General features: G+C 40.6%; 1 protein-coding gene across 3 annotated transcripts in view; it reads right to left on the bottom strand.

Moving 5' to 3' along the window:
* ANTXR1 (ANTXR cell adhesion molecule 1) overlaps window positions 1–26780 on the bottom strand; it is a 244427-nt gene extending 217647 nt beyond the window's left edge. For 2 of the 3 annotated variants that reach the window (XM_012501213.2, XM_003262494.3), the window contains exon 1: window positions 26261–26780. In XM_012501213.2, the coding sequence (XP_012356667.1) occupies window positions 26261–26412 (152 nt within the window). In that variant the 5' untranslated portion in view covers window positions 26413–26780. Of the gene's footprint in view, window positions 1–9720; window positions 9726–26260 lie in introns of those variants that run through there. The other variant, XM_030827130.1, reaches the window with a different exon arrangement.
* Window positions 26781–27513: the final 733 nt, after the last annotated feature.

The raw sequence follows: 27513 nt of genomic DNA, 5'->3' as shown, positions 1-27513 counted from the left end.
CCTTGTATTATTTATCTTCACATTCTGTTATTTTACATTTGACCTCTCCAATAACTGGACTCATTACTTGAAACTTCTGTAACTTTGGAAATTATTTGAAAGGCTGTTTCAACTTTCTGTTAGGGTTCTTTAAGATGTTGTAAAAGAACTCCCCCAACCTCGCACTGCCCCCACCCCAAATCCACACACCCAAACCCTGAAAAACAACAACAGCAACAACAAACGCTGGGCCCAAAGAGATTCACAAGTGGGTTTTGCATCTTCGAGAAACAGCTATTTTTGTGCTATTAAATTAATTCTCTGATTAGGGAAGAAAAACTATTCTAATCCATTTAAATGAAATTAGCCCACATGATAAACACATTCCCTCCCCAAAGAGTCCAACTTCATTTGTAAATATAGATGCAAAATCTCTAAATCATGTTAATGAAATGAATACAGCAGGAATCCAAAAGAATAATAATTAATTAATTGGTGAAGTTTATCTCAGGAAGGTAGTGATAGTTGAACATATAAGGAAATCTAATTTAGTCGTATTAATAAACAAAAGAAGAAAAATGACACAGCTTTTTGTTATACAAAAAAGGAATCCTCTTAGTGACAAAAGAAGGAAACTGTTTCCCTAGGACATACGGAATCATAGGATTTTAGATTTGGAAAGGGGCTTCTTTATTTCCCAAGTTTGACTTCTGTTTCACTGGTACCATTTCCTACTGCTTCAGTCAGCTTATATTTTCCATAGTGCTCATATTCAGTTTGTTGCAATGGCTCCAATTAGTTTTTTCTACTTGAACCCACTCTTTTTAGTAGCTGTAATGCCTCCTCCCTTTCACTTAAGGATCAATTTCAGGCGAGCTCTGCATTTCTGCTTGCCATTCTAATAAAAGTTGAGGTTAGTTTGCTCTTTCTACTCTGACATTTTGTACTGCAAACATTTTCCACTGATTTCTGATGATTTTTATTTATTATGCACTCATTTACAATTTTAACATCCAGAGAGCTATTTGTTGCTGTTTTTCCTTTGTTTCAAACTATTTTATACAGATTTAAGAGGACTTTTTGCCTTCCTTTTAATGGAATGATATTCACAAGAATTCTCATTCTGATTGGGTGTATTCCATTTCCAGGAGGACAATTTATTTTTGTGGGTCCCATATCCAGAAGTGATACATCTGTCTGACCTGAACAAAAGTGGTACAATATGCTCTGGTCATACCATTAGATACTCTGTGTCATAAGGATGCCTCACTTTCCTCAAATTAATCTAGAACTTCAGTTCTAGAGAATGTACATAGGCATCTTTTACAGTGATAGTCATTGTTCCACTGTTGGAGAAAAAAATTATAAATCCACCAGTACACAATTTCTATGAATATATTCACACACACATTCGTATTTCTTTAAAAAAATGGGAAAATAAGTTAACATTTGCTCGTTTTATGTGGAGAACTCATAGGTGTTCATTATATTATCCTTTGTTCTTTCTTGAAGAACACAGATTGTTCTAGAATCTTATAATAGGCACTGTAAAAAGGGTCAAAAGCAATGATTCAATCCTGGATGCCTCTCCTCATACAAGAGATATTCATTATAATTATGTTTTTGTGTGCTCATCTTGAACCCCACTTTGGCTAATTTGAAATGATATTTGGCATAACCAGAGGCATGAAGATTATACTGGGGATTTAATATTTCTTATTAACTATTAAAAATAACATCACCCAGCACTATTCTAGCTGCCTAAGGTACAGAGATGGCTAAGAAATGGTGCTTTCCCCTCAAGAACTCAGAGTTGAGTGAGGAAGACAGAAGAATTAACATGTAACCTGTCATGAAAAGTGCTGCAGTTGAGGACTGTACATTTGGAAAAAAGAAAAGGGAATGGCTGTCTGTGCCGGTGCAGGCTGTGAAGGGGGGTGGTTTTTAATCCCATTCTTGAAGGACAGGTAGAAACTTGTGAGGAAGACAAGGGGAGAAAGATCATCCTTGGCGTAAAACACGGAAGTTGGGGAAGAGCAAGTGGTTTCGCGGTGCAGCACCATGCAGCCTGTAGAGGGGAGGTGAGGAGCTGGGGAGATGGGGAAGGGATCTGGAAGGAGCGTGCCAGGGTCCTCTCCTGTCAAAAGCACCCCTTTGTCTATTCTGCTCACTCAGCCTTTATACATACTCCATCTGCTTGGGATACTCATTGTCCGCAGTAGCAAGCAACTCTTCATTCAAGACTCAGGTCAGCGGATGTGGTGGCTCATGCCTGTAATCCCAGCACCTTGGGAGGCTAAGGCAGGTGGATCACCTGAGGTCAGGAGTTCGAGACCAGCCTGGCCAACATGGCGAAACCCCATCTCTACTAAAAATACAAAAATTAGCCAGGCATGGTGGCGCGTGCCTGTAATCCCAGCTACTCGGGAGGCTGAGGCAGGACAATCACTTGAACCCAGGAGGCTGAGGTTGCAGTGACCTGAGATTGCGCCATTGCACTCCAGCCTGGGTAACAAGAGGGAAACTCCATCTCAAAAAACAAACAAACAAACAAACTCAGGTTGGTCTCTCCATCTTGCTTTTAACCAACACGGACAGGACTCACTATCCCTGCCTTATGCTCTCAGGGCCACCGTGTCCACCTCTCTGTCAGCATCCCCTGATACTGGGTGGCAATCGGTCTTAAAGAAATTTCCCTCCCGAACATTACCTGTTTATCGAATGAAAGAAAGAAGAGCATGAAGAGGAGAAGCCTCTATTGCTCATGGAAGCTTCCTGATCTTTTGCCAACTGAATCTCACCTATTCTGCCTTGGCTTGGATAAACAGCCTGGGTTTTGGTCTCAGATGGCTCTCGCCAATTCCCGTGACTTATGTGAAGTAAGAAGCCTTCCCAGATGGGTCACTGATTCTAGGGCATAGCTCCTTGGTGACCGGGCCCACATGATCATCAGTAGATCTCTGAACTGAATGGCAGCTAGAGTCTCCCACGAGCTCACCAGAACTGCATATCGTAGCCCTGGGCTTTAAGCTTTAGAAATCTTCTTTCATAAAGACCTGGCCATCCTCCTGGACAGGGTTCACTTGTATACTTCAGGTCACATAGACTGGTCCAGGGTGCCATCCTTCAGCCATGGGGTGGATGCTCTGGCCCTGGGTGTCCTGGGTGGTGATCTGGCAGAGATGGCCCAATGCTGTCCAGGTGCCTCAGAAGATATGCCACATGACTGGCTATAAGCCATTGCCAATCCAGAATTCTACAACCTGTTTCCACTAGAATCAAGAGATTTCCTTGAAGACTGGCCATTAGTGGCCACTTCTGAAATGCAATGCTGTGTTTTGGTCCATACAACCAGAAAAATTAATCTTTGAAATTCTGGTTACTGAGGGGGTAGGGTGAGATATCTAATGATTAGAGAGGAATCTCCAAACCTCTTTTATTCCATGTCCAATTTCCTCATCGACAGAGAATTTCTGCCGGGAGGAATTTATACTGGGAAGATGGTTAATGGGTACAAAGAAAATTAGAAAGAATGAATAAGACCTAGTATTTGATAGCACAAGAGGGTGGCTATAGTCAATAATAATAAATAATAATTTAACTGTACATTTAAGCATAACGTAAAAAGTATAATTGGATTGTTTGTTACACAAAGGATAAATGCTTGAGGGGATGAATACCCAATTTTACATGATGTGCTTGTTTCACATTGCATGCCTGTATCAAAACATTTCATGTACCCTATAAATATATACATCCACTATGTACCCACAGAAATAAAAAAAATCAGGAAATTATACTAGGAGGAGAAGCAATGTGTTGGTGAAATAGGAACTTGAACTAGAATTGGGAAACTATTATTGACTCCCTGTTTAAGGAGCAAGAGTTTGAAGTAAATCCTTTTTGTGTTACTATTTCCTCATTCTCAAGGAGTGGCCCTATTTCACAGCCACAAATTAATTTGCATTCCTTTACTTATTAAAAAGGGTCACCCAATGATAATTCACATTTTCAACTTTCTTAAAACATGTCATTTTCACTATACTTCTATCTGATGTAAAGTTTATACAGTTTTGCTGTTCACCTGATTTGTTGATGCCAGATATAGGGAAAGATCCAAAATATATCCTTGGCTGTTGAGAAAAGTCTACATCCATCAAAACTCTTGCTAATGGGCAAAAGCTGAATTTTCTGAAGAAGAAAATAAAATGAGAGCTTTAAGGTAAAACTGGAGGCAAGGAGGCATTGACAGGCTTGCTCCTCTGCTAACAGCTGCCCTGTCGCTGCTGGGGTTTGTCACTTCATATATGTAAGTGATAATTCTTTATACAATTATTTAAGCCTTGACCAAAATATACACCCTTTGAGCCACACTGGAGATGTACATAGCCTGCCTCCTCAATCATCAAAGGTAAAAACACAACCTTCTAAGATTCTAGGAACCAAACTGGGTTTGTCTTCTCTGGCTTACCCTGGGATTCCAAGGGGCCTCAGCTACTAAAGGAAAAAGAGAGTAAAGGGTTATCTCGATCTGCACCTTGGACTCCTTCTACTCTTTATTTCTGAAACTTCTTAACCCACACATGCAGGCATTGTCCTATCCCAAGATCAAACCACCTCTTGGAGAAAGAAAGAGCCCTATGTCCGCTGCTTATGGTTTCAGCATGGCAGCAAGCTTGTTGGGGGTACTGCTTATATTTCTTTAACCCAAAGCCCCAGTGGCAGGAGGCTTACCTGCCTGGTGCCACAGTCCTCTCCCCTGCCTCACTACCACCCACTGATCCCAGCTGACTTCCTATCCATGACCACTGGGACCTCAACCAGACCCCCACCCCGCCCCCCGCCACCTTCTTCCATAGGGATGAATTTGCTGGGTCTATGACTCAGTTTAGACTTTCTGTTGAAACACGTATGTCTCACCTGTGCTTGGCCTTGTACCTGATCTTCTGGGAAACTGCCCTAGTGGCTATTGCCAGAATAATTGACTCAGGGTTGTTCAGACCCTGGGCTTCCTCTCAATCCTGAAGACCTAAGAGGACTCCTGGTCACAACCAGGTGTTAGCTGGGGGAAATGGCAGAAAGTGGATCCAATTCCAGTTTCTTTCCACCCTACAATGTATAGAACATGCCATTTTATCATGTCAGTCTCTTTATGAGTCAATGACCTTAAACTCTGGCTATGGAGTCCTGATACCATCTGCAGATAGTATGGCCCACCCAGTCATTATCACCAAAGCTGCAGTTGGAAATTAAAACCTTCTAAGCCCAAATATAAATAGTACTGGAAAATGTTCCATTTGACTCTGTTGTAGATTTTTTTTCCGGAATTGCCTTTAACACATAACTGCTGGGCAAACTGTACTCGCAGAGAGTTGCAGTACCACATTCTAGAAATCAGTGGATGTAAAAGGTCCCTAATTTCGACTCCATTAAATCCTAACTCAAATGCAGTTCTAGCCCCTGAAGGCTATTATAGGTCAGCTTGGTCTCAGGATGGCACAGAGGGTCCAGGCCCTTCTTGGGATTTTATGCCTGTGTTTCACTGCACAAATCTCAGCAGAATTTGGAATTCAAGTAGCCTCCCAGGAATTCTGCTTGAAGACAGTCTTACAGAGTTCTGTGCATGAAGATTCTTTCAATACACTTGGGTCCACTCAAAACCAGAGTCAATGCCCTCCCACACGATCATCTGACTTGGCCTTGGAGAAGGGCTCACTAGACCATGGGGAGGGAAAGCCACCAGCCTTCACTACTAGTCCCAGAAGGTTGTTGCTGAAAGCAGTTCCAGAGTGTCTTACTTATTTTTGTTTTTCTATGCTCTCTCTTGTGTTTGAACATGGTAAGAAGTCAAGAAATTTTTGTGACATTGCACTCACTGTGTGTTCCCAGTGCAGGATTCTGCATGGAACCTGACACTGCCCTAGATTATTGTTCAATTACTTCCAAGGGTCTAATATGCAAAGAGTAGAAGCAAAATAAGAACTCCAAATCTCATTCTGACTTGTTTTCTGAAGTGCATTCTTTTCTGTTTATGTGAATTTCCAAACCTCCCTGTGGTTAAGCTCCTTAGAAAACACAGGCTCTTTCCATTAGCCACACATACAACCAGAGTCAGAAAGAATCAAGTTGGCCAAATTGAATTTAAATTATCCTCCCTTCTTTTGCACACAGATTAGAATAGAATAAAAGGGAAAAAGAAAGTTTGCAGTTGGAACCATCACCAAGGAGTCTTTTAATCCTGGAAGAGCAGAGCAGATCTAAGGATGGAAATTATAAAACTGCCAATTTCTACTTGTCCTTAGCCCCACCCAGTTGAAGTCACTGATGTCCTCAGCGACCAACTTGGGTCCCAGTCCTGGAAGGATACAGATTTGTTCAGCAGCTTCAGGTGCATGTAAGTGGGACTCAACACTTAGTTCTGCTGTCAAAGTCCCTGCATTCATTTGCTGTTGTGCTCCCTCCCCAGCTTCTTCCAAGGAAAAGAGTGCACTTTAGAAAACAAGTCAGAATGAGATTTGGAGTTCTTATTTTGCTTCTACTCTTTGCATATTAGGCCCTTGGAAGTAACTGAACAATAATCTGAGGGCAATGCCTTCCTCTGCTTCCTCCTAGCCTTGCCCTGTCCTCTGACTGCCTGGAGCCTTAAACCTGGCCCAGGCCTTCAGGCTTTGTCCTCCTATTACTTTTTCGAGTCACAGCCATGCCTCCCTCTTGCTCAGAAAGCTTGACCTTGACTTTTGCCTCCACTCCAACTTCTTTAGACACCAATACAGACCCAAACCTAGTCACCGAGCACTGTACTTTGAGTTGGGGCCACCCACCCTGTTCCTGTCTGTGTCATGGAGATCCCAGCACAGGGTGCCCAGCCCCACTCGACTGACTTGTGATGAAATGTCCTGTTAGTATATCTAACTGATGCCTATGGAAACAATGAATTTTAAGCCGCAGAATGGAATTTCTTAGTGATTTGGGAAAGCAATTTCATGGGACATTGCTAACATTAAAAAAATAGAATAGAATAGAAATACCAGAATATACTGCATACAGTAACAAAAAGAATGTTATGTGTTAACTTTTGTTCAATTACACATAAGTATTGCATATGTACTGTGTCAAGATGTAAAATGTATTTTTCTTGTGGATCATGATCAAAAAGGTATTACAGCAAAATATGCACTCCTTTCAACTCCACTCTGCCTTTTTCAACAGGCACATGCACACACACACACAACACATGCACACCAGGAGAACCCTAAAAACATTTTCCGATATCAACTATTGGTACTTGTGGTGCAGATTCAACACAAAAGCACTGTTGTTAAGAATACAGACAATGGGTTAGTAACCCAAAAGGTATTTCCCATAATTGAAATGCACAGCTGTGGCTCCGTTTCTCACACTCGCCAGATTCACAGAGATGAAGCCACAGTAGCCACTTCGCATCCCCCAGAAAGATCAAAGGGGGATGGGTCAACATCATTGAGTGAGAGTGGCTGTGGACGACGTCACTTAGGAGGAAGTGACTCAGAATGAGGGCACCAAGGGAGAGGGCTTACAAATATTGTATCACAAAAGCAGCAGGTCCATTGTTGGAAATTTTGGGGGGGTGGGTAGAGAGGAGGGAAAGACAAACAAAGGGAAGAAAATAAAAATCACCCATCTTCCCCCAGCTCAGATAGAACCATTGTCTTCACTGCAATGATTCTACTTTCAGACTTTTCCCCAAGCATCTTCACTTCGTATATTTACAGGTTATGGTCTCTGCTCTTTTCACTTAATGTCATTATGGTTATGAACAAATTTTTATTTCATTCACTAATCCTTCCCAGCATCACTTGTAACATCTGCATATTCTCCACTTTATAACTTGTATAATTATAACTTTATAATAGGTATAATTCCTTTTTGTACATGGAGTTGCTTCTACTTTTTCACTATTATAAAAGAATTCTGATGAATATTTTTTAACAATATCTTTACATACATAATGGGGGTAACATTTTGAATTTTGTACTATGCTTTTCTCTTTAGCAACTGCACAGAAAGTGACCCAACACACCCTGGTCAGTCAGAGACATCCATCTGGCAGGAGCCACCCTGGAGCAGTGGGGGATTCTGTTTTTCCAGCAGTGATGCAGAAAGGGGGAAAAAGTTAACATTTGAAATTCAAAATATGATTTTTGCAGCAAGACAACTGGTTTGGAAGCAAGACTTTGTCAAAGAGAGATTTTCTAAATTCCTTTAGCAGTTAAAGAACAAAACTTGGAGGATTAAGATCACAATATAAGGAGGACATAATTTCCTCTTGTGTCATTTGGTGAAGAAATCCATGCCTTAGGGTAGGCAGTACAGCAGAGGGACAGAAAGCCCTTTGCTATCTGAGGATTATGAAAAGAAAAGAGAGAGGGAGGGACAGATGCTAAGAATGAGGGGTTCATGTTTGGCTCTCCAGGAGCCAATTACCCTATGGACTGTCCGTGCATCAACGTAATTAGACTGTGCAGTGAGGGTGGGCAAGGGAAGGACAAACTGATTTCATTATTGTTTTAATTCGGATGTATTTAACTATAAGCCATAATTTTTTCACATTTATGATTCATTTTCCTCTGTATCAATTAAGATAAGCTACATAATTTGCAGAACCTAGGGTAAAATGAAAATGCAGTGTCTCTTGTTCAAAACTTACAAAATTCAAGATGGCAAGATGGCCCTTAAACCAAGTGCCAGGCCCTTCGAAATGAGAGGCCCTGGGTGACTGACTGCACAGGTCCCATGCCCATGAAGCTGACTCTGGTCTCAATATTTTTGGCCCATTTTATATTCGGTTGCAAATGTTTTCTTAGTCCAGGGGTGGGCAAGCTTTTTCTGTGAAGGGCCAGACAGTATTTCAGGTTCTGGAGGCCATGTGGTCTCCGTGGCAACTACTCAACTCTGCTTTTTGTAGCACAAAAGCAGCTATTGATGGTACATGAACAAAATGAACGTGGCTGTACTACAATAAAATTTTATTTACAAAAACAGGCTGCAGGCCATAGTTTGCCAACCTATGCCCCAGACAATCACTTTCTTTCAGACTTTTTTTTCCTAAATTTCTATATTCACCGTCATGTCTTTCTCATGACTAGATAATATACAAATCTGTATTTTTTTCCTGATAGTTTTGGTGTACTTTGCTATTCATTCCTGTCATTTATTGCCGATAATGCAGACTGGAAAAATTGTGCCTTGGGAGATACATGGAGGCATTCTTTGTGACCTAATAAATATTTCATGGGCATTTGAAAGGAAAGTTTATTCTCTGTAGGGTATAGGGTTCAAAATATATTTTGAATATATCCTTGAATGCTTAAGTATTCAGAGATGTCTTTCAGATTCTGCTGAGATATGGTTTTCATCTTCAGCAGTCAAAAAAATTGGAGTTATCTTAAACGTTTCTCAAATATTGAAGCCCTGTTGCATTCCTAGGATAAATTTTACTTGGTCTTAGGATATTATTCTTTTACTATACTGTTAGTTTTTTAACAAAATGTATTTAATTTAAAATTTAAAGTTTTTATTCAGAAGTTGGTGGCAAGTTTTGTGTATGAAGGTATTATCTTTGGTAGACACGGATATTAGATATATGCTAGCTTCATAAAGTGAATTGAGAAACTATTTTTTCTTGCTGTCTGTATGCATTTAACACTAGTATTGAAATTTTCTGTTCCTTGAAGATGTGACAGAACTTTCCTTGAAACCAACTGGTCCAAAATCGAAGGACTCCTTCACAGGGACAAATCCATCTCCTTCAAATACCCAGATTCTATTGGTGAGGGAAAGGCAACATTTGAAAGACTGAGCATTTTACCTAAAGGGATCTTTAAAAATCACCACAGTGGACTATTACCACAACTTGGATTCAAAATTTATGGATTTCCCTCCCTCTTGCTACCCAGAAGGTGGACTTAGAAGGAAGAAAAGAGGAGTTTGGGAGCTAAGAATAAACTGCATCTTCTTGCGTATGTAAATGTAACATGAGTGGTTTTTGCTACCTCGCATAAAAATTTTACATTTTTCATTTTCTCTGTTGACAATCCATTCTTTCAGTTTTATATTTTGCTACAAAGTCTCACTGATGGCCTTATTATGACTTCTTAACTTTTCTAGAACCATTCCTTCTGTTTCTTTTATGCTATGTCTTTTTCTTATACATTTTTTCATATATATTTTCCATTTCGATGTCAATATTTTTAGGTAATTTTTTCAGTAAGTAATACAATTTTAAAATGTGTATCATTTTGAAGCCTGACTAAGGAATTTTAAAATCACATTTCACTCAAGACCTTATAATTATTGAGCTTTTTTGGAACATTAAATGTGTAGAGTAAAAAAACTAACGCCAGTCTGAATCTCACTTTCTTTTTTCTTGAGCCTATTTTTTTTTCTTTGTTGGAAGAATGTAGACTTTACTACTCTTATATTTTAAGAAATTATTAAAGATTGTACAAGTTGTAGACCATTTAAAAAAACTAATTAGGCTGAGTATTTTACCTAAATCTTCCAAATCTAAAGACTCCAATCTTTCTGCAGCTCAGGAAAATTATCTTCCTTTATTATTATTTTTTATTGTATCTCTTATAAGTGTTCTCTATCCCCAGAATTCTTATTGTGTATATATCTATATCTATATCTATATCTATAATATATTAGATATTAGATATCCTGGACCTAGTCTTTGTACTACTTTTCTCTTTTCTCATTATTTTATTTTATTCGAGACAGGGTCTTGCTCTGTTGCCCAGGCTGAAGTGTAGTGGTGTGAACTTGGCTCAGTGCAATCTCCGCCTCCTGGGTTCAAGCAATTCTCGTGCCTCAGCCTCCCCAGTAACTGGGACTGCAGGCACGCACCACCACGCCTGGCTAATTATTTTTGTATTTTTAGTAGAGACGGAGGGGGGTCTCAACATGTTGCCCAGGCTGGTCTCAAACTCCTGACTTCAAGTAGTCTGCCTACCTTGGCCTTCCAAAGTGCTGGGATTACAGGTGTGAGCCATCGCACCCGGCCTCTTTTCTCATAATTTTAATCTCTGTATCCTTTCAGCTTAAGTTCTGAGGAATTTTCTCAAACTGTCCTCTGATGAACTGAATCTACTTTTTTGCAATATTCAATGTAGTGGTCATTGTTTCTAATGGATTTGAATATTCAGAAACAGTGTATTTTTTCCCCCAAAGCTTCTTATTTTCAGCTTGTTCCTTTCTCATGACAGACTGCTTTTGTCTGTTGATGCAATATTATTTCAGAGTTTATTGAAAATACTATTTAGATATATATTTGCTTAAATTGATTCAATGGTCATTTCCACTTCTTTTGTGTAATAATTATTATATTTTATTTTTTAAACTTTGATTCACATTTCAGATAATTTCCTGAAGAAAATTATCCCACTCCCCTTTCAAGAAGAATCCATATGTATCTGAAAATGCTTTTTTATTTTTTTTCATGTGTAAGTGATATCTTGGGTAGGTATAATATTTTAGTTCATAAATCCATCAGAACTTGTTCATCAAAAATTTTATCCATCATAAAAGATTAATTGTGTCAATCAAAATTCACCATTTAATGTTCAGAGCCTTTGCAGGTACCATGTGTTTTCTTCCCACTTATAAAGTTCTTCTTTTGTCTTTTAAAGATTTTCACCAGGAAATGTCTAAGTATTAGTGTCTTTTAATGAATAATTAATTGAGATTATCACTTGATGAGCCTACTCAATCTGCATTTTCAAATTTTTCTTAAGTCAGAAGAGTTTTCTTCTATTAAAGCATTGAAAGTTTCTTCTAGACTATACTTTTGCAATGCAAAGTTATTTGGTCCTTTGAATAGCTATTTTTTTCATTCATTATTTATCATTTTATCATTCATCACTTTCCTCTAACTGCGTTTTCCTCCTCAAATTACGAGAATTCCTGAAGCATGCCTGCATCATTTATTTCATTTTCTGCTTTGTCTGTTCTGCTCTTTACTGCTTCTTTGGAGACTTTAAATTTTTCCATATTATTTTATATTTCCTTAACTGTTCTAGGTCCCTTATCTTCTCATTTCGTATTTTATCTCCTGTTTCACAAGTTTACTGTTTTATTTAACTTAATTGAAGTCCTATGGTGCTACAATTGACCTTTTTTTTTGCTACTGAAAATGCTTTCCATAAATATATTATTCTTCCACCTCAGGAATTTTGTTTAATCACTTATCTTAAGGTGCTAAAGTTTTGTAGGCCCTATTTTCATCTTTGAATGTGGAAAGGTATAACTTGGCTTGGCATTTGCTTCCAAAATAGCTTACACACACACACACACACACACACACACACACACGCATCACCTCACACTTATAAACTTCTCTAAGGAGTTAATCTGGTGTAAAGGAGTTAGTCTTGATGGCTAAAGTAAGCTCATGTTGTTGTTTCATCAGTCAGGGGAAAGTGGTGAATGGAATCGACCCCAGTCATTTCCACAAAGGAACTTCACCTTTGCAAGGTTTGTTTGCTTGTTGTGGACATGGTCACATCATTCCAGCTTGCCATATGTAGGGGCTGTTTTGGCCTGGCCTCTACTTCAGGTTCGTATTGTGCTATACCTGGCCTCATTCTTGATCCCTAGTACATCCACATAATTAAACACAAAATTCTGCCGTTTCCCTGGAGGCTCGCGATCTAGCGGGAGGACTCAGCAGCGCTGGACAGGATCACAGTCACGGAGGTGCCTGGTTTTCATAGGCATCTCTTGTGGCTTGGTTTCCCCTTTGGCCCCCACAGAGCAGCTGCCTCTGCATGATGCTGATGCCCAACAGCAACAGGGCTCCAAGGGGATGGTTCTCATCTCTCTCAGGTCCCCACTTGACTGCAAAGTCACTTCCAGATCTGGGATTATTCTAGGGGCTCCTCACTGATCTTTCTCTGCATATTTTTTTACAATTTGGCAACAGAGTTGAAAGTAGACCCTGGCTTGACCTCTTTCATACTCAGTCCATCTGCGTTATTTCTGGTGAATTTCTAACGCATGTGTTGCATGTCAGTGTCAACGCCCTTAGTCTCTGGACCTGATGCAGCGTCTCCTAGACACTTTCTTCAGACTTTTTCTTTTGGGAGATGGGACAGTTTTAGATGATAGAAGGGAAAGGAATGAGGGAGAAGCTAACTGTTTATGCTCCAGATCTTTTTCTGAAGTCATAAATTTGCTTTCTCATCTCCCATTAAGCCCCTCAGCTCATTAATTTTTAGTTTCTGCTCTTATGATGCCCCAAAACAGCACTTCCAAAAGTCACCAATGCCCTTATTTCTGCTAAAGAATGTGGCTTTTTTTCAGTTCTCATCTTGCTGGACCTACTTATAGTATGCCATTTATTGATCAGCAAACTGATATTTGAGTGCCTGGTTGGTTCTTTGGAGTCTATATAAAGATGAATAATTTTGACACTTGACATTTACTGAGTATTTACTAAGCAGCAGGCATTGTGCTGGGCACTTTACATTCATTGCCACTTAATAATAACAGCTAGCATTTCCAGTGTGGCCAACGCTGTTCTGAGCACAGCCTTGTGTGACACATACTATTATTATCTCCCTTTTTCCAGATGAGGAGACTGAGTTCATAGAGAGGTTAAGTAGCTTACTCAAGGACATACAGCTAGTATGTGGTAGGGCTGAGATTTGAACCCAAGTGGTCTAGACTTAGAGTCCATGTTGAAGTCCATGCTTGTCCAAACGCTATGCTCATAAAGTCTTTCTGGGTTTAACCCTGTGCTCTTAACTATTAGGCAACACTGCCTCCCCATGGAGGTCAGGAAATATATAATTACAGTTCAAAGTGTTAGGTGCTAAGATAGTGAGAGGTATTAAAGAACTTCCGCTAATTGTTATGGGAATTTGGGAGTGAGGATTCCAGAAAAGACTTAAAATTAGAGCACTTAAATGGAAGCAGGAGTGCTGAAATGGCTGCCCATTTTAATGGAACAAAGTGTGCAAGTTGCTTTACCTGTTTGACCTTCAATCCCCTTTCCTTTTGATATTGTCTTTTACAATAGTTAATAATCAGGATGACCATATAATTTAAAATCCAAACTGAGACACTTTTGAGAGTAAAAGAAGAAGATATTCATAATTATGCTGACAACAAGCATAGACCAGGCCTGTCCTGGGAAAATTAGGATGTTTGGTCACTCTGTTAACAATGAGCTTTAACGTTTATCTATGCTTAGTGTTGTCTAATAGCATCTGAAGTTTCATTTTACTTTATATTGTTTATTATTGTGACTGGCGTAAAGTTACAGTTAGGAGTCTTCACTTTTATTTGCTATAGAATTCTTATTTGCTATATAATTTCTGCAAACCTGGAATCTGCGTTATTTTTAATGTCAAGAGTGATGGTAGGCTATGATTCTGATCATAATCCTTTTTCAATCAAGATGTTGGGAAAGCCATCTTCCAGGAGGTCTCTACAGGTATTTATTAATTAGGGCTGCATATCATTAAGCCTCAGGGGAAAAACAGGTCAGGTCACTGGATGAAACCCCACAGGACAAACACTAAGGGTTTTTCCTCTCCATCTCTTGAAAATGGACCACTCCACTGCTTGTCATGCAATATGAGTTGTTATGGGGTTAGGAGATTCTGAATAAGGAAGGAATTTGAATGAAGAAATAACGTAGAAAAGTGGTTGTTCTTATTATTATTTTTTTCTTACCACAGGGAGCCCACAACTAGTAATAGAAGGGGACCATGTACTAGTAATCGTCTCAAAGGATAAATGGGCAGGCATCACCTAGGTAAAGATGGGTGTGGTGGTGAAGGGCATTACAGCGAAAGGCAAGAGAGGGCATGGGTTAGTTTGGGGAACTATGCAGTACAGTTTTTTGAAAATTAAAAGATGTGGGATATGGTAAGATATGAAGTTTTGGAAATGCATAGTGACCTGAGCAATAAGGGTCTTGGATATTTTGCTGAAGAGTTTACACTTTATCCTGAAAGAGCTCTGGAAATGTCTAAGGGGTAAGAGGTGAGAGTTAGGGAAGATAGTATCGAGATTAGATTTGTGTTCTAAAAAGATCAATTTTAGAATTGATTGTCAAGAATACAAGGTGGGGAGAGGGGTAAAGAAAGGAAGCAAAGAGACCAATAACTGGGTGAAAATGGTGAATGCCTGAGCTAAGACAATGACAAGGTAGAGAACAAAGTCAACCTGGGAGAGATATGGCAGTGGATATCATCAGGCTTGAGTGTGAACAAGAGATTACTCTCATATCTCTGGCTTAAATAGCTGGACTTATAGTGCCACCATTCACCAAGACCATAAATTGAGGAGGAGATGATTTCAGGAGAAAACATCTGAATGATCACCCCTTCCCCCCATTGAAATTCTGTCCCTCCTTGCCTCACTAATACAATTCTTTGCTGGTTCTCTGACTGTTCTGCTTCTTCTCAGCTCTGTTTAGTGTAATTTCTTCTCTTGCCCAGACAATTCCTGTTAGCAATTCCTTTGGGTTGGACTTTGGCCATCTTCCTCTTCAAACTCCACCTCTTCTGGGCATTTTAAAATCCTGATATTATCTTGATATTATTTGTTATCCATACCTGTATTTTCAACTATTACCCTTGGGCTTACAACACTCAAGTTTTTATTTTCAGCTCCAGGGTATCAAGCCAACTGCCTACTCAACATCTCCATGCACATGCCCTACATGTTCAGACTCAGCATGTCCACACCAACTTCTCTTTCCTTCTGATGCCTGCTCCTTACTGTTGCAACCCTTTCCTCTCCCATTCACTCACAGCCAATGGCTCATCCAATCCTGCTGATCCTTAACACAAAAGGGCCCCCAATCTCATTTATTATTTTTTTCCTTCATCCTCACTGCAAACTTAGATGATAGATATGTATTTCTAAAACACATACATAAGCTTAACACTTTTGTCCTTAGAAACCTTTAATCTCATAACCTATTCCTGATGGAATAAAATCCAAACTCTTTCCAAATTATTTCCCTGTCACACTCATATCACAAAGAGTATGTGTTAGTTTGCTTTCCTAAATGTTACCTTTTTCTTTACTTTGTCACCTGACAAAATCCTGATCAACTTCCAAGTTCCAGATCCAAAGTCACCTCCTCTATGAAGCCTTCTAAGTCCCTCTCATCTCAACCAAAATTAAATTATTTCACTGTTTCCCCATCTCTTCTACAAAACTATGAGCTCCTTGAGACTTGGCACTTGTTTTAGGCATTTTTTGATTCCAGAAGTCTAGCACAGCTTGGTAAATATTGAATTGATATATTCCTTATCCTAGCTAGGCAGTATTGCTCGGAATCTATGGAGGTATCTTTTGTTAGAGGACCATATTCTGTTTCTCCACTAATACCACCACCACCATGACCACTGCCATCATCATCATTATCATCATCATCATCTCCACCTCCACCACCATCACCATCATCACTACCACCACCATCACTATCATCATTACTACCATTATCATCATTATCACTATCACTATCACCACCACCACCATCACCATTATCCTTATCACCATCATCATCATCTTCATCACAACTATCAACATCACCATAATCAGCACTATCACTATCACCATCACCACTACCATCACCATCATCCTTATCATCACGTCCACCTCCACCACCATAACCATCACCATCACCATCTATCGTCTTAGCACTCATGTGCCAAATGGTTAATTAAAGGTTTTAATCTTTACAACACATTTGTGAGGCAGACATTTTAATGCCTATTTTATTAACAATACTGAAGTTCAGAGGGCTAAATAATTTGCCCAAGGTCACAATGCTTGGTGAAGCGTTGAGCTGATATTTGAAGCTGCAGATGCCTGATTCCGAAGTTGGCCTTCTTAAGCCCTGTATTAAGCATTCCCGTGAGGCACATTTCATGTAGGGAGACTTATGAGAAAGGAAGCAAAGGAGTGTCCTGGCTAGTAAACATCATGGCTTAAATGTATATGTACACACAGCAGGACCTGGCAACACTGAAGGGCGAAACATGGACTCTCAGCGACCTTTGCTCTTCTGCCTTCATATTGTGTGTGGCTTCTTCTGCCACCATCTAAAATAATAGCTCTGCCTGTAGCCCAGCTCCAAGGTGTGTGCTGCCTCAGCTATATCCTCATGATAAGGCCATAAGCATGAGCCATCATTATGAGGCAGCTTTTCTTGTCTTCCTGTTCAGTCTTATGACTCACTGAGGGAGGGACCTGAATCAGAATCACCTGGGAAGCTTTTCCAAAATACACATGTCTGCCTCAGGCCTCTGAAGTTGTGATCTGGCCCTTGGTTGAGAACCTCAGTTTAGCATATTCATTCCCAAGGTCTACAATTTCCACTAGAGCTCTTATCATGGAAGCCTCCCAATTTCTTCCTTCAGACAAATGCCCAGATGTGGTTCTTGGGTGCTAGGAATCAACATCAATGGCATGCCCTGCTCTGCCCTGCCTTCTTTTAGTCAGGAGTTCTCAACCAAGGTGGTACCAACCTTAGAAATAAGTATAGAGGCTGTTATTTATTGGTCATCACAATGACCAGAAAGGCTACTGGTATTTAGAAAGCAAGGATGAGGAATGCTAAAGCATCCCACAGTCCATCACAATGAAACACTGTCCCATCAAAAATGCCAACAGCACCCTCATTGAGAAGCACTAGTCGGAGCCCAGATACTCTTGATTCAAACTCGGAATCAGCCCCTGCAGTGTACAGGCATCCTCTGAGCTCTGCTGCTGCAGTGGTCTGTGTTCCATGGCCTGCTGTCTTTCCCCAGCCTTTCAAATTCCCTCATATTTCATAAACTATGGAAAAAGAAAGTTTTATCTTTCAAATACATTCATGTAATACTTAGGTGGCAGGAGAGCATGTCTAATCTCCATTTCTACTTTCCATTTAATCTAATTTAATCCCCCACCCACCTCACTGAATATTTCATCTAAAGTATGCGGAGAATGGGGAAGGGAGGAAAAGAGAAGGAGCTATCATTGCCTCTTGGGCATATTTGAAACATCACAACTGACAGTAATTCTAGGTTGATGAATGCTGTATATCCAAGACTTGGCTCAAAACTGACCTTTCTCCAGAAGTCTTATCTCTTTATTCTCTCTCAATAGCTACTTCTTTCTTGCTTATTCAAGCCAAAGCAAGCTATAATTATCGTTTTTAGTAGAAGCTTTTATTGTCCACCCATATCTGGCTTTCCCTTCCATCTAGGCACATGGAGGATTATTCTTCAAGTCTTTTTCCATAGAGTGAGGCTATCTGACCAGTTCTGACCAATGGGCTGTGAGTAGAAGGACGCACATCACTTCTGGCTGGAGAATTTCATGGCCAGCGAGACATCATCTAGTATTCTCTTCCCTCTCAGCCTTGATGGTGGCAGGAGGTATCAGGAAGGAGTCTCCACCAGCCTGGCTCCCAGAACCATCACCATAAGATGAGCCCCGCTGACTCCTATCAGACATGTAGTATATGCAGAGAATAAAACTTTGTTGTTTTGTGTAACTGAGATTCAGGGGTTATTTGTTATCACAGCATAACCTGACCTACCTTGATTGATTCAACGTTCTTTTGCATATTTAGATTCTTTTTATCTTTGTGCATAGATTATGGGTCAGAGGGGCTTGGGTTTGAGGCTTAGTTTCACCACTCAGAGTGACCTTGGGTAACCTCTCTAAACCTCGGTCTCCTCATCTGTGAAATGGTAATGATGACTATACAGACCTCATACAGGCAAAGTGTTTACTATAGTGTCTGGCAGGTAGCAAGGGCTCAGTAAATGTTACTTCTTATTTCTTATTGATCTAAAATTGACTTTACTTGGCCCCTTTCCCAAATCCTCATTGAAGCCTTTAGCTTTGGCTGCCTGGAGTCCTTCTAACACTTTTCTCCATAAACACCTGACAGCCTGGGACTTCTTCCTGTTTATTTTGCATTCCTTGCACCTCGCATAGCAGGACATTGCTTGCAATAGGCATTGTTTTATCCACGCCTGTATTGGAGTACACACTTGTGATCAAAACTGAGTATGTCATCTATGCCAAATGAATGGAAGAATCTGCTGAGTCAAATTGGAGAAATCTAATTACTTTTTCAGTATGAACCTGACGTGTCTGAAAAACATGTCAACAAATGTTCAAATACACTCTTTGTCTTTTATTGCAGAGTAATCAGTGGGAGAGGCGAGATCCAGTCTCTTGGCCGCATACCAAACATAGACACACGTTCTAAATTAGCATAGAGCAAATCCCATTTGCATTTATGTGACAGCCAAGTCTCCCTAATTGATCCCAGAATTTGTTTCTGGACCACTAGGAGTCCTTTAGCATTTGGACATAATTACAGGTTATCTTGGGACAGGTGTCTTCCTCCAACACTCCTTGACACTGAGTTTAACCAGGTCTCCATAGCTAAATAAAGTAGAGGTAGTTACTTGTCTGACCCAGACAAACACAAAACAAAACAAAACAAAACAGTTTTGCCTTATTTATTTTTATTTTTGACCCATACGCCAAACCATCCAATTTGCAGGCAGTTCTACCAACTATTGCCTGGCCTGAAAGCCCCTCTCCAAATGTGGAACTTAATTGGAGGAGCATTTAAAACCGAGTGTTAAGTCCACCTCAATGCAAAAATAATAATAATAAAAGAAATTTCTGGCCCCTGATAACTATTTTTCTGATGCCCTTTAAAATTATTATTGTAAAAGATAGTGTGGCGATTAATCAAAGACCTAAAGACAGAAATACCATTCGACCCACCAATCCCATTACTGAGAATATACCCAAAGGAATATAAATTGTTCTATTATAAAGACACATGCATGCATATGTTCATTGCAGCACTATTCACAATAGCAAAGACATGAAATTTAGGTTGCTAAATGCCCATCAATGATAGATTAGACAAAGAAAATGTGGTATATATACACCATGGCATTTTATGCAACTATAAAAAAGGAGATGATGTCCTTTGCAGGAACATGGGTGGAGCTGGAGGCTATTATCCTTAGAAAACTAATGCATGAACAGAAAACCAAACACCGCACGTTCTCACTTGTAAGTGGGTGCTAAACAATGAGAACACATGGACACATAGAGGGGAACAACAGACACTGGGGCCTGTTGGAGGGTGGAAGGTGACAGGAGGGAGAGGATCAGGAAAAATAACTAATGGGTACTAGGCTTAATACCTCGGTGATGAAATAATCTGTACAACAAAGTACAACAAAACTCCATGACACATTCTTATGTAATTTCTTTTTTTAACATCTTTTATTTTAAGTTTGGGGGTACATATGCAGGATGTGCAGGTTTGTATGTACCCCTGAACTTAAAAGTTGAAAAAAAGAAATTAGAGTATGAAATGAGAAAAGAGGAGATAAAATTGTTGTTTGCAGATTATATGATTATATATCCAGAAAAGCCAAGAGAATCAACTAGGAAATTGAAACAGTAAAATAATTCACAACAAAATCAACACAGATACTTGTACTCTTTATATGTCTAAGAGCAAACAAGTTAAAATGGAAGAAAATTTCCCATTACAATAACCAAAATGATCAAATACTTAGGAATGAAATTAACAATAAATATACAAGATTTATATGAATTAAAATCCAAAAATATAAAAAATATCTGATTGTAGCATCTTCAAGGTGCCTTCTATTGAACTCTTTGCTTTCCTTATTCAGAGCCAATTTTGCAGACACTAAGCCATCTTCCAATGTATTTCTGAAAACAAGCTACATCTGTGTGTTTTAGCATATTTACAGACTTCAATTTCCCTTTTCTATCAGATTCAGTCTGAACAAATTACTAATTTATCATAATAAAATGTCCTGAACACACCTTAAAGTCTGACTCATCAATTAACCCCCTAGGTCTCTGGAGCATTTCTCTGGGTTGCAGGGGGTTGGAGTTCCTGATACTTTCCATCAACTACGGCTGATTGAACAGCAGAGCAGTAGCTCCTCAATTAAGTAAACTTAATCGCCTTATGCACCACGATTTACTGAAACTCTGATGTGGGGATTTTGAATTCCTGGAATCTACCCAGTTCCTCTAGTTGTATTGCCACGTGCTTCTCATTATGGCCCAACTGTACAGGGAAGATGAGTGGAAAGAGCTGGTCTGGGAGTCAAGGGCAGACACTGTCCTAGCTCTGTCGTCATCTAATCCTAGGTCCTTGGGCAAGTCACTTAACCCAGTGGACTGAACAAAGGTTTTCTTATCTTCAAATTAGGGACAGCCATGCTTTGCCCTACCTACCGAACAAGGTTGTCTTTGGGACTCTTGTGAGAGAGCATGAGTCTGCAAGACTCACACAAGTTTCCAATTCAGTATTTCTTTTGTAAGTTAGTAGTTGGGAACTCAGAAGATATTTTCCCAGAAAAAAGCCAGTACTATACCTGGTGGTGAAGTTTCCAGTCTAATGCTACAAAAATCTGTCTGATGATCCTGTCCCTGGAGTGTACAACACATAACAATGGTCCTGCAAATCAGCACCAGCAGGGCATCGTCCAGGTGTGGGTGCTGTGGTTGGAACTCTGGGGGAGTGGCAACATGGAGTCCCTTCGTACAGTGGAAGAACGAGAAAATTGGTGCCGAACAGAAGGGAAGTGGCAGGGGGAGTCAGAGGGTCTTACAGGGAAGGAGCACATGGTGAGCCTGTGGGGGGCCTTTAGACACATAAGGATTTATTAGGTGCAGAAAATGAATGACAGGCAGTGGCTTTGGAAAGTCCTATAAATAAAGCTGCTCAGCATTTACTCCTGCCCTCCAGCCCACCATCTCCACTCCTCCTGCTCTCTTTCCCACATTCTATTTTTGAAGTCTTCAGGGCACACATAACATAGCCAGCCACTTGAGATTCATGATGCAGAATCCACTTTCTCCATTCAAGTGACTAATAGCTCCATGTAAAATAGGCCAATATGTAATACATAAACATATACATAATCAGAGAGGGTGGGGGGTGCTGTGAGAGAGGGAAGGTACAGTTATGTCTGTGGGTTGGTCAAATGGGTGCATTCATCTTGGAAGATCCCCTGGAAGACTTAAAAGAGACTAGCTGCTTCTTTGCTTTTTGTTGAACAGAGCCTTCCAAATCTAACTTTTCAAATCCCTGATTGAATTCCCAGCAATCTATTTTTCCTGACTATAACCAGAAAAGCATGTTTAAGTGAACATGAAATTCCATCAGTATAAAGCCTTGTGCAGCCCAGTCCACCAGCCCAGTCGCCAAAGCCACTAATAATGCCCTATTGTGTTACTGTGGTATTTTCTAGGTTATCATTATGAAGTCTTTGCTCCTGGTTGAGAAAACATGACGTTCCATTAAATGTATAATCTGGGTTCCCTCCAGGCCAGAGATGCAGCTTGCTTAAAGCTGAAATGAGCTGAGATTTAATGTCATGGAAAAGAGAACCAGTTGCAGGGGAAAAGGGAGTCGCAGGGATTGGGAGAAGAATGGTGGATTCAGTCCCCTATGATCCCTCGGCTTCAGACTGTAGACAGTGTCTTGCCAGCCAAAGGATCTAAGAAGCCCAAGGAAAAAAATGAGTCAGCATTTTTTCACTTTCCACTCTGACTGTGGTTGGGTGCTGGACAGCACTGCGTGAGGAGGTTCTTTCTAGGACAGAAGATCATGTCTTTAGCGACCACCCAGGGATCTGTTTGCCACCACTGCTTTTTGGCCCATCCCCTAGCTCTGGACTCATCAATCTCATAAATTAGCCTGGATCGAGATGGTAAGCTGGTGGAGTGTGCACTATCGCACCAAGTTCTAGCAAGTTTTTCATTCAGCACAAAAATATCCTTCTCTTCCAGCAACAGAACAGCTAAAGGAAGTCAGAGGCAGCCACCTGAATGTCTGTAAAGGTCTCCCCACCATTTCTTTTCCTGGAGCATTTTTGGGTTCCCAGTGTGCTTCAAAGAATCCTATGGTGCACTTAGACATTTACTCCAGGATTAAATATAAAAGCAGCAGCATCTTTTACAATAGCAAGGGGCTTGGAAGTCAGCACGCTGGTTAGAGACCCACTTGACATGATTTTTAAAACAAATTCAAAATAACTTATTTTTGTTGAATATAAAAGTAACGTATGTTCAGTACAGAAAAATTAAGAAAAACATGTAAACAAAATTTAAAATTCTACCTGCTGGAGACAAATAGTACTACCATATTGGTAAATAGAGACATACACATGTGTGTGTTTCACTTTTTAAACAGGTGGAATCATAACGCAGATGACGTTTGGTAATTGCATTTTCATCTAAAAGTGTATAGTATATTAAGAATTATGTATTTCTCCTAAAATAGCTTACAAGCTTGTATAACATGCAATGCAGATTCAATACTATGCATATATCATACCTTAGTAAATCTGCTGCTGTTAGACACATGAAATCCTCAGCTTTTTATTATAAAGAGCACCTCCATAAACATACATGTAGGTACTTCTTTGTGACTATTTGGATTTTTTTCTTTAGGACATGGAATTGCTTGATGGAAAGGTAGACCCCTCATTTTTTAAAAGCATTTGATACATGTCACCAAATTATCTTCTTGCCTGCACTATCCAGTATGGTAGCCACATGTGGCTATTAAAGTTCGAATTAGTTAAACTTATATAAAATTAAAAATTCACTTCCTTAATCGCACTAGCTACATTTCAAGTGCTTGAGTCACATATGGCTAGTAGCTACTGTATTGAACAGCACAGATATAGAACTTTTCCACCAACCTAGAAAGTTCTACTGGGCAGCGCAAATCTAGAAAGACTGCACCAATTTACATTTTCCCTAGTAAGAAATGACAGTGCCTACCTCCCACAAATTGGCCAATACTGAATATTATAATTTTTAAAAAGTTTTTGCCAACCTAACAAAAATGATATTGTTTTATTTTTTTCATTTCTTTGATTAATAATGACCTTTTTGGTTCATTTATTGACTCTCATATTTTTTTCTCTTGTGAATTATGTGTTTAGGCTATTTCCTACTGGGATTTTGCTTTTACTGCTTTTTACATATGAAAATCAATCTTAAGAGAGTGATTTATGTGGCAATAGTTATTGTAACTTCTTATGTTTTTCATGGCTTATTTTTCATCTATAGAAGTGTAAAATTTTAATATATTCAAATCTCTTTATTTTCCTTTACAGTTTCTTCCTTGTCATGTTTTAAAAGCTCTAAACCTAAGATTACAGTAATATTCATCTAAATTATCTTCTAGTTCTTTGATCATTTCATTCTAAATATTTAGATTTTCAATCTTTCTGAAATTTATTTTTGTGTATGGTTTGTAAAGTATAAATCTAACCTTTTTCTTTCTCCATGTTATCAATCACTTGTCCAGGAACCATTTTTTTTTTAATTAATGAATCATTATATACTGATTTGAAATTCCACTAAATGTTTACATGTATTTGGATCTACATGTACTTGTCTTTTTAGATTTTCTACTCTATCCACCTATTCTTTGGCCTTTACCATCCTGCTTTTATTAATTTACATTATAATACATTTTAATATTTGGAGAGAGAATATGGCTTCATTATTCTTTTCCAAAAATGTTTCAGCTCTTTTTACCTGTTTTTTTTTTTTTGCTGAGATAAGCCTAGAATCATTTTGTTAAATTCTTATCATCAAAACAAACTCTTTCAGAACTTTGACTGCAAAGTTGAATTCAATTTCTAAATTAATTTGGGGAAAACTGGTTATCTCTACAGTATCCATATCTCTATAGTATCTCTATAGTCATCCATTCAGAGACATGGTGATTCGGTCCCTTTTTTCTTTTTTTTTTTTTTTTTTTTAGATTTTCTTGAATATCATTCTGAATTGGCTTTTTAAAAAAGCACGGAGGAGGAGCACCTCCGACTGTTTTCATGCACTGTCTCTGAGTCTGTGAGCTGAGGCTCCCAGCCACTAGAAGTAACAAAAGAAATTCCATTCCTTAGCACTGGAGCATATTTTCAGTATCCACCTTCTCATAAATCTGCAGAAAAGAAATCTCACTTTTCATCCAAAGAATCTGGAGTTCAAAACAGCCTTTACGGAAAAATCAAACTCCAGGGGCAACTGCAAAGCACATTTGGTGTCTAGCTAGCCAGCTTATTTTGCAGGACTCTTTTTCCAAGTCCTAAATACTTTCCAGTCTGTGAAATCCATCTCCCCACCACTATAACAGCAAAGCGCCTCTCCTGGCACTGGAGAGCTCACTCAGTTTTAATGAGCACGGATCTTCTGTGAGGGGCTTTTTATCGTTGAAGCTGGTTTTCAGCAGATAGCGTGAAGCTTCCTTGGGTGACTGTGGCTTGGCAAACTTATGCGGGTTTGGGAAGTGCTTCATTGGTCAGAATTCAGCTCTCCCTTGAGCAAATCCTAAAGCCTAACCACTATCCATTTTTATGCAAGGAAACCAGGGCTCCTGCACCTCCCTGGTAGCCCACCAGTCAAATGGCCAAGAGCTTGAATTCCCCTACATCTGGGGTTCTCAAGTCGAAGGGGAGGGACATTTGGCAATGTCTAGAGGCATTTTTAGTTGTCACCACTAATAAGGAAGGAGTGGGTGGCGGGGGATGTTACTGGCATCCAGTGGGCAGAGGCCAAGGATGCTGCTAAACATCCTACAACCCACAGGACAGCCCCCACCTCAAAGAATTACCAGGTTTCAGTCTCAGAAGTGCCAAGGTTAAGAAACTCTGCCTTTCATTTTCACTCAGTGCCCGGTGAGAAGTATGCATTACATGATTAGGAGCAAAGATAATGCCTTCCGTGGGGCAGCATTTCAAAACAAAACAAAACAAAACAAAAAATGCGACGATTGGCTTTAAAATGCCCAAGCCTCTAACTTTAGGAGTACCTGTGCCTGCAAGTTCTGTCTTTGGTGAGCAAGCCTTTCCCACCAACACGGGAGGGAGTCACAGAAACTCAGCAAGACAATAGCATCCTCCAAGCCCCTTGCATGCTCCTGGGACACAGAAAGCAAGACAGAAAAGAAGTCTGTCCCCTTCCGAGCAAGCAGCGTCGCCTCGGCTGCGGGCTCTGGAGCCGAGGCTGGGAGGAGCGCACCCCAACAAAGGCGCAGCACTCCGCCGCCGCCGGCCGCGCGGTCCCTCTGCGCCCCTGGAGATGCGCGCCTGTCCCCAGGCGACCCTGCCAACGAGCCCGGCCCGGGGCGAAAGCGTCCTCGCCCGCTTAGCCTGGGGTGGGGGGGACAACTCGCGGCACTTACTTGTCCAAAATGAAGTACAGGTCAAATCCGCCGTAGCAGGCTGGACCCCCATCCTCCCTGCGTCCCCCTTGCCCGGCGCAGATGAGCACCAGAGTGGCCAAGGAGAGCCACTGGAAGCCGATGCCGAGGGCTCTCCGCTCCGCCGTGGCCATGGCCCGCAGCCCGGGGAGAGCAGGGTCCGCTCCTTCCCACGCTCCGCGAACTCGCCACGACCCTCAGGGACGCGCCATCCGCGGGCCCCTCCTCGCGGGTCCTTTATTCCCCCTCGCTCCCTTGCAACTCCCCGGAAGCAATTGTCTGGAGGAGTTCAAGGTTTTCCCTCTGGTTTCCGCTCCGATGCTGTTTCTGGGTTTCGGGTTTCAAGGATCCCAATCCTCCGCTTCTTTAAAGGGGAGGGCTGCCTCGGTCCGGGGCCGCCGGGCAGCTCCCGAGGCCGCGCCGAGCTTTTGCAATGGAAAGAGTTCCGTCCCGACGGTTCTTTGTCCCAGATTTTAAATATGATGGGGTGGGTTTTCAAATTGTTCTTGGTGGGGGGAGTGCTTTGCCTTCTCTCCCTCTCTGCCCCCCTTTCGCGTTCTTACGGGGAAGAAAGTTCAAAGGCTGCCACCTTGTGGACAAAGGCGGCGAAAGCACGCGTGGGACCCGCGGGAGTGCGGCGGGGGCGGGGGCGCTTCCAGGCTTCGCGTGTAAATTTCCTTGTCCTTACCATTCTCATGTGAGCTGTGCGTGTTTTCTTACTCCTTCCTTCTTCCCACGCACTTTCCCTTTCTTTTTCCATGACCGCCTCTCCATTCTCTGTAGTCCTTCTATCCCTTCTTTTCCTTTCCTATCCTGCATTTTTTGATAAGGTCACTAAACATTGGATGAGAACTTGTTTCCTCCAAGCACGGTGACTCCGGCTCCCCAGGCTAGGACCTTCGCAAACAAGCCATTGTGCAGATGAAGTAGGGGAAAACGGGCTCTTTGTGGTCTGAGTCATCAGAGTGACCTTACACGGTCTTAGTCTGGACCATAAAAGAGACTGCTGGGGTCCGGTCTGAAAGCATCACACACAACCCCACAGAGTGTGGTACTCAGGGCTGCTCCCGGCAAGGAACAGCTGAGCCTTCTAGATTGCCACCATCTCCATCTTTTAGAGATTCTATGGTAATAATTCTTCTTTTCAGCCTGTGAACTTTGACATTTTCTCTCTATCTTTGATTTAGGATGGAGGAAGTAAACAGCTTACAAGAGTAGAGATGGTCCAAGCAGTT

Source organism: Nomascus leucogenys, chromosome 14 (assembly GCF_006542625.1).
Source record: "Nomascus leucogenys isolate Asia chromosome 14, Asia_NLE_v1, whole genome shotgun sequence".
Lineage (NCBI taxonomy): Eukaryota > Metazoa > Chordata > Mammalia > Primates > Hylobatidae > Nomascus > Nomascus leucogenys.
Note: the sequence above shows the minus strand (reverse complement) of the source record. Positions and strands in the feature narration are given on the sequence as shown.